Here is a 7500-nt window from a genome sequence, read left to right on the forward strand (position 1 = left end):
TCAGAGACAAAACAGTTTCAGCTACATAACTCTTAAGTGGCAAGCAGCTTGGTGGACATTCAACGGGGCTGGATAATCTGCGAGCCATGCGAATTTCGCAGTTAAGTCTAAGCACCCATTTCAAATAGCGCTGATAAACAGTTATTAAGTCTAAGCACCCATTTTAAAATGGTTACCTTTCAATAACTGTGTGACTCACATGTTGACTCGCATGGCATGCCATGTTGGCTCGCAAATTGTCCTCACTCACATTCAACAACCACATAACGAAGTCTCAAACTGTGGTACTAAAAGAACATCGTTATCTGCAGAATAGAGACATTTAGAAACTGAAAAGAAATACCGAAATGCTCGAAAATAAGAAAACTTTGCTGTGATCGAAAATTATTAATTGACGAGATGCCACACACTACACGTCATTGTTAATTTAATGGTATAGAGCAGTTTTCAATTGAGTGTCGTAAAACCCAAACCAAAGTAATTACTTTGGCCAATCAAAAAGGTCGGAGACAATCCAGTAAACCAATCAAAACTCGAAGTAATTACAAGTAGCCGACACAAAGCGCGGGAAAATGTGCACGCGCGAGCCACGATTGGTTTTGGTTTCACTTCTGATTGGTTGAAAAATGGCGCGAGAACTTTGAACCAATCACTGAGTGAAGTACTCATAGAAACCAAAGTAATTCACTAATTACTTTCGACACTCAATTGAAAACCACTCTATAACGAATTGTAATCACACAAGTTAATGCACTTAGTCCAACGGCGCGTAAGCGACTGGACCTAGGGAGGTTTTAATGAGGTACAAGATATGTAGGTATGCGATGGCTTTTTTAAAATTGATATATTTATTTATTAATAAGATGCAAGTACTGAGTTAATGTATCAGGTTTGTGCCAATCAGGGTCAGAAAAATGTCTATTTTCAAATCGGGTTTTGCGGGAAAGTAAACAATATATGACTAAATCGACTCACTCAGTGATTAAGATTATTTGTGTATAGACCAATTCGGCTAACTCAATGTTGTACCCAATTCAACTCTCTAGGGGTTAAGATGCTTTGTGTATTGCATTTGCATGATAATGTAGCATTCACATTTAAATGATATGGTAATACTTGAAACAAAATGTTTTATTCCCAAAGGATTTGAATTGGGTACAACATTGAGTTAGCCAAATTGGTCGATTGTATTGGAATTTTGATGTATAGCATGCACATTTGCATAATATGGAAATACCTGGAACAAAACGTTTTATAGCTAATGGGTTTGAATTGGGTGCATAATTGAGTTAGCCGATTATACTAGGCCTATTTATTTCGTGGACTCAAAGCAATACATACACCCATATACAAAATGGAAGTTACACTCCTGAACTGTAATAAAAAATCAGTGAATTCAACATTGTGGAGGAAGGATCACACCTAAAACTTAATTTGGCAAGGATTGTGTTCCATTAACAATTTTGAGAGGCGTTGACAGACAAGAACATTGATTAGTGACCATTAGCAGGTCATGAACGACGCGTGCCCCCCCCCCCCCCCCCCCCCCCTACCCCCGACGAGTGCCGGATGGTCTACCACGTCTGTTTTGGGAGATGTGGTATGATGAAGTCGAAATTATTCCACAGGAAACTGATGTATATATAAATCTGTGTCCTGGAGACTTTTGAACAACTGACTTTGTTTTGCGAGCAGAAAATTTATTTAACAAGATAGTTTTTAAGCGTGTTATAGATTGTGTGACACAGGTACCGGTACTTGCATTTTATTAATGTTCTGTTAAAGACTTTACTGTACATAGAGTAACCGAAATTTGTCATATTGCTCATGAAAGTGTATTGAGAATAGCAAAAGAACCGTATGTTTTCTCAACTCAGTGTAAGGAAAGTGTTCAGAGGGACCCAAGTCCCGCATTGAGTGGTCGGCAGAGAAGACTGCTTCTGAGAACGGTAGTCCGTCTATGAGAAAGAGAAGGGATTTAACTTTACTTGTAAGAGGCTCGTGGAAGGGGCAGGAATCTCACAAGGGGAGGTGTCCATAAGAGCAGTATCCCTTCACCACAACGAGTCACCAAAATTCAATGGGTCTAAAATTGTAAAACCGTAGTTCGTACTAAAAATGCAACGGTGTGAATGGTGAGTTACTAAACCAGAGTGATAAGTTTTACGCTTTACCTGCGTCTTGGGACCTGTTTTCAACTAGTAATTTTCCGATTTCAGTGTGCATAGTGACGTTCTCAATTTCTTATGAAATTGGCTAAGGATAATTTGACTAGTGACTAGCGGTGACTCGTGCACACTTTCACAAATAAACGTAACTTTTAATTCACTAAATACGAGACCTCCCATGAATGATAAGTGTTTATTTGAATAGATGTCTATGACTTCACTGAGAATCAGTATTTCTTTTCGTACATTTTCCGAGAGGTTTTAAACCACCACGCCTTCTCTAAAAAATTAGGATTAGCATTTGGGATGACGAAGTGCACTTTATAACTGTTAAGTTGCCGTTTTGGAGATTGATCGTATAGCTGGGACCATCTGCATCATAACGGAAATCAAATTTCCAACTTTTATTTGCTTACAGCTAAAAGTAATCTTTTAACTGACAAGAAGACGTGTTCAAAAACACCTCCAACAACATGAGGAAAGAGATTGACAAGTCCATTTGGCTGTTTGATTCGACCATTTTAACCGTACAGTTGTCGGAAAGACAAAACATACATTTGCTAGCCGAGGAGTTTAGACAATGTGCGAGCCAGCGAGGCATGCGAACCATGCGAGCCCTGCCTGCGAGTCATGCGAGCCAAGATGGCGAGTCAACATGCGAATCACACAGTTATTGAAAGCTAACCGTTTTAAAATGGGTGCTTAGACTCGATAACAGTTTATCAGCGCTATTTGAAATGGGTGCTTAGACTTTGCTTTGCGAAATTTGCATGGCTCGCAGGTTCGCAGATTGTCCAGCCCCCTAGCCGGGAATGCATGTGTTCCTTTATTGGCTAATGAATTCATACAGGGTTGTGAGCAAGCTGGAAGTTCTTGGGAAAAAAGAAAATAACAAAAAGTGGTAGACATTTTTTAAGCTGGGTGTTTAAAAACTCATTAAAACACTTTTCGCTGTACATTGACAGACAATAAATAATTCTCCTCGAGAATCTCTAAGAACTAGACGCTCCCCGTGTGTACACTGGGTTGCCTGTGGTACGTGTCGGTCAAAAACAGAAGAGACTGAATTGGGTGGTATTGAACTGCAGCGTTCCAGTCAATTTTTTCAAGTCGGGGGTCATTAAGACCATTTAGGGGGTCATCCAGAGGTCGTGCCAGCAGAGGCCCTTTGGCTCACATGTTCCGACCACGAAACAGATCTTTTTCTGAGGTTGAAAACCTGGCTACCGGCCTATTAATCATTTGCCAGAAAGAAAAAATTCCGTTCATCTTTAGAAAAAATAAGCACGCATTGCCAACGTGTGGTAGTAACACAGCGCTTTGTTCCATATTGTCAACTGAGCTGCGTTTTGTCTTCCAGGAGATTCAAGTTGTCTTTGCGTTACATGTAGCTCTAATAGTACACGATATTGTTTTGGAATTGTATATCATTGTAGTTCCATGGTTGAAGTGTTAGGTCCAATCACTTCACTGACTGAAGTAATGCAAAACCAAAGCAATTCGCTTATTACTTTTCGAGATTCAATTGAAAACGGCTCTAATCTGGATTTTTCTGGTGATGATAATAATAATAATAATAATAATAATAATAATAATAATAATAATAATCCCTTTATTAACATATTCCAAGCAGAATTGCTATTTACAAGTAAGAAGTAAAAAAAAAAACTATTAAAACCTACTATAATTCATTTCCATTACAAAAGAGACTAATATGAAGCACAATAAACGTACGAAATTATTCTTATTTATAGTAAGAAAAATTCATGTCATGATAGCATTTTAACTAAAAAAAATTGGAAATAAAGATAAGCTCCTTAAAGATATATATATATATATATCAATATATCACATATACATATATATATGTATATATATATATATATATATATATATATATATATATATATATATATGGTCATCACACCCTACCGGTGTTCAGGGGGACGTGGGTTCAAATCCCGCTCAGGGCAATTCTTCATGTTTTTCATTCGACATAATTAATCAGTTGATTTACAGGATGGGTTTCATTTCTTCATTCTACGGTATATATATATGCAGATAATATCAGTCAGAAAAACAAAAAAAAAAAACAAACAAACAAATCCAAATTACGAAAACTAAGAAATTCTAGTGGTCACATTCTCGATTCTAATGTCTGTGTCCTGAAGGTCTACAGTCCTTCTTCTTCCTCTGGAACCTCTAAGGCAGAGAAGAGCTGAGCGGAGGATAGCAAACGATACTTTTGCTCTTAGCCAGGACTCCTCTCCCTTCTTAATGGCGAGTAGTTCAGCTAATCTGTTGTGGTATCTCTTACATTCCTCGGCCATTCCGCCTGTGGTAGTAAAAAACAAGTGGCGTAAAGGTGCCTTGCTCCACCTCCATCACCCTGCTTGCATATTGACGTTTTTTTTTTCATTCTCGTGTTGCCTGTAAATTTCCTTGGGGCTTAGATCTCTGTAAGAACGTGCATTAGGGTGACAAACCCTGACATCGAAGAATGCAGTCCTCTGTCTCTCCCAGAAGCCACGAGCGCTAATATCTAAACGCACATCAGGAGCTCTGTTGGCACCTCTGTTCAAAGCCTCTCCGTTGATTTCCTGAAGGACTGGCTCTATTTCCACATCATTGCAAACCATGCTCAACATCTCTGCTTCCAGGTTGCGAAGCTCATTATGACGCTGTTATTATAAACCCGCCACGTCGGCATACCATTGCATGATCTACGTTGAACTGGTCCCCGTTTGATAGTGATGCATGTGCTGACTTGTCATTGGGAGATGTTTGACAAGAGGTCCTCCTCTTGAAATCTTTTCAAGAGTTTTAACACAAAGTTCATTACGCCTTTCGTCTAATGTTCTTAAGTTTAAAAACTGAAGAGCCTCTGAGAAAGAAAGCGCTGGGACTATGATTTAAGAGCACGTTTGTGTACGCGTTCTAATTCCTGTGAGAGGTAGGAGGGTAGAGCGTGATGCCAATCGTATCAAGGCAGTATAGATAGTAATTAGATCATTAATCTCAACGCCCCCTCGACGAAGTACTCGGAGTATGTGAAGGCACTTAGAGGCCTTGGTGACAATAGATTCGATGTGATTATTCCATTTTAGATTATTCTGAATCACCAGACCAAGTACTGTATGTGAAGTTACAAGCTCTAATTGTTGATCGTCGATCTTCAAATAAGGGAATTCTATGGGATCCTTAAGGAAGCAAATCCGCATTTCTTTGCACTTTTTAGCGTTGAGTTTCATCCAATTACTGGAGCTCCAAGAGGCGACGGTATTGAGACTGGTTTGAATGGTTGAAATGCTGTTCCTTACAAGCCCTTCGGACAACAAGACGTCATCAACATACTTCCAAGTACAAGATTCGGGATCTGAGATACTCAAGTTGTTGATCATTACCAAAAACAATATCGAGCCGGGTTTTGTTCCCTCGGGAACGCCGGCATTTATTGGGGGCCAGTCAGAGATCGAGCCAGCTAGCTTAACGCGTTGACGGCGGTTAGAGAGAAAGCTTATAATCCACGGTATTAAGTGCGAATGCCTAAGTCCAAGAGCTTTTCTATTAGTACATTGTACCCAACACGATCGAAAGCTTTAGAGAAGTCAAGAAAGCAAAGGCGGAGATGTCGTCCAGGTGGATCGAGATACGTAAGCCAAGTGTGAATCATGTCAAGTAAACAATACGTTGTTGAAGTTCCCTTCAGACAACCAAACTGATTTGGGTCGATTTTGTCCTTGACATCGTCAATTAACCATGTGACTACGAATACGAAATCTTCAAGAACTTTGGACAGACAGGACGTCAACGAAATAGGTCTGAAGTCGCCCTCATCCATAGGTGTTTGTATTTTTGGGATGGGTATTATATTAGATTCTTTCCAGACTACAGGTACCATACCAGATCGGAGTGATGTATTGAAGATAGTGGTGATAGGTAAGGCCAGTTCATATGCGAACTCTTTAACAATGCGACACGGTACGTTGTCCGGACCGTGAGCCTTTGACGGTTTGATGGAGAGCAGCTTCTTACAAATTTCGTAGGGCTGCACAGTTAAGACACCTGCCTCAGCTGGAAGAGGTGGTAGGTGGTAGTATATTACTGTCGAGTGGAGAGATGTCCGCATTAACTGAAACGTAAAACTGATTTAGACTATTAACAAGTTCTTGTTGGCACATGGTTTTTCCATCTCGTTCAAGTGAGAAAAAGGAAGGCTTTGCAGATCTGCTACAAATTTTATTAATAATGTTCCACCACTTACGGCAGTCGTCATTCTTTAGGTGCTTTACTTTGTTCTTGAAGAAAGACTTCTTCCGCTTCGCTATTTCTTGTTGGACTTTGTATTTCAAAGAGCGCCAAGCTGGGATGTTGCCGCTGTGAAATGCTTTCTGTCGGTCTTTGATCATAAGCTTGAGTTCAGGTGTTATCCATGGCTTGTCTGTTGCATGCAGCTTGATGGTCTTAACAAGAAAGATCCGGTTAATGGCATCAATTCGTCATCGGCTCGTCAACGGACGAACTGAAACCCAAATCGGCGAACCAGTCATGTGTGCATGGTAACCCATTTTCTAAAAGCGTCTATTTCAAAACGAGGATAATGGCGCACCAGGCGCTTAGGGAAGCTGCCAACCTCGTTCCCAGGGTCCTCTCCTACTCGGCCCCAGTGGCGAGAGTAGTGGCCGAGTAGGAGAGGACCCTGGGAACGAGGTTGGGAAGCTGCCTGAGCGCTATAGGTTGCCAGAATACGATGTTTGTGATCACCTGAGCCTAATGGGGCATGGATCGTTGGACTGCTATACAAATTATGCATGTTTGTTACTATGAGATCTAAGATAGCAGAGTCTCTGGTAGGTTGTTGGACGACTTGCTTTAAACTGTGATGGGAAACAAGGTTACCACAATCAAAATCGTTGAAATCGCCGAGAAGAACCAGACCATGGTCATTGTGTTCGTTACGCAGACGAGATGTAGTATTAATTAAGTAGGTCGACCTAGAGGATGATGATAAACAACACAAATAGTTATGCCAGATAAATGTCTAGGCAGACGTTTAGGGCGTAAAGTGAGCCACAGGCATTCAAAGATCGGGTTTTCTAAGTCCAATCGCCGTTTACAAGGTATTACGTTGTTCAAATAAACGCAGATTTCGCCACCTCGGCCGGTTACACGATCTTTACGAAACAGATTCAAAGCACTGATTGACAAAAGACTGTCATCGATATCGCTACGCAGCCACGATTGTAATAGCGACCAGGTTGACTGGACTCGTTGCCAGTAATGCTGTTAATTCGTCTAGCTTTGGAGAGAGGGAGCGTGCATTCAATAAGTA

The 7500-nt window shown here is 40.5% G+C and overlaps 1 protein-coding gene across 1 annotated transcript in view; it reads right to left on the reverse strand.

The window, feature by feature from the left end:
• Positions 1–4807, reverse strand: part of LOC137996234 (uncharacterized) — a 21465-nt gene extending 16658 nt beyond the window's left edge. The window contains exon 1 of the mRNA XM_068841649.1: positions 4655–4807. Coding sequence (XP_068697750.1) covers positions 4655–4807 — 153 coding nt within the window. The remainder of the gene's footprint in view (positions 1–4654) is intronic.
• Positions 4808–7500: the final 2693 nt, after the last annotated feature.

Source organism: Montipora foliosa, chromosome 3 (genome assembly GCF_036669935.1).
Source record: "Montipora foliosa isolate CH-2021 chromosome 3, ASM3666993v2, whole genome shotgun sequence".
Classification (NCBI taxonomy): domain Eukaryota; kingdom Metazoa; phylum Cnidaria; class Anthozoa; order Scleractinia; family Acroporidae; genus Montipora; species Montipora foliosa.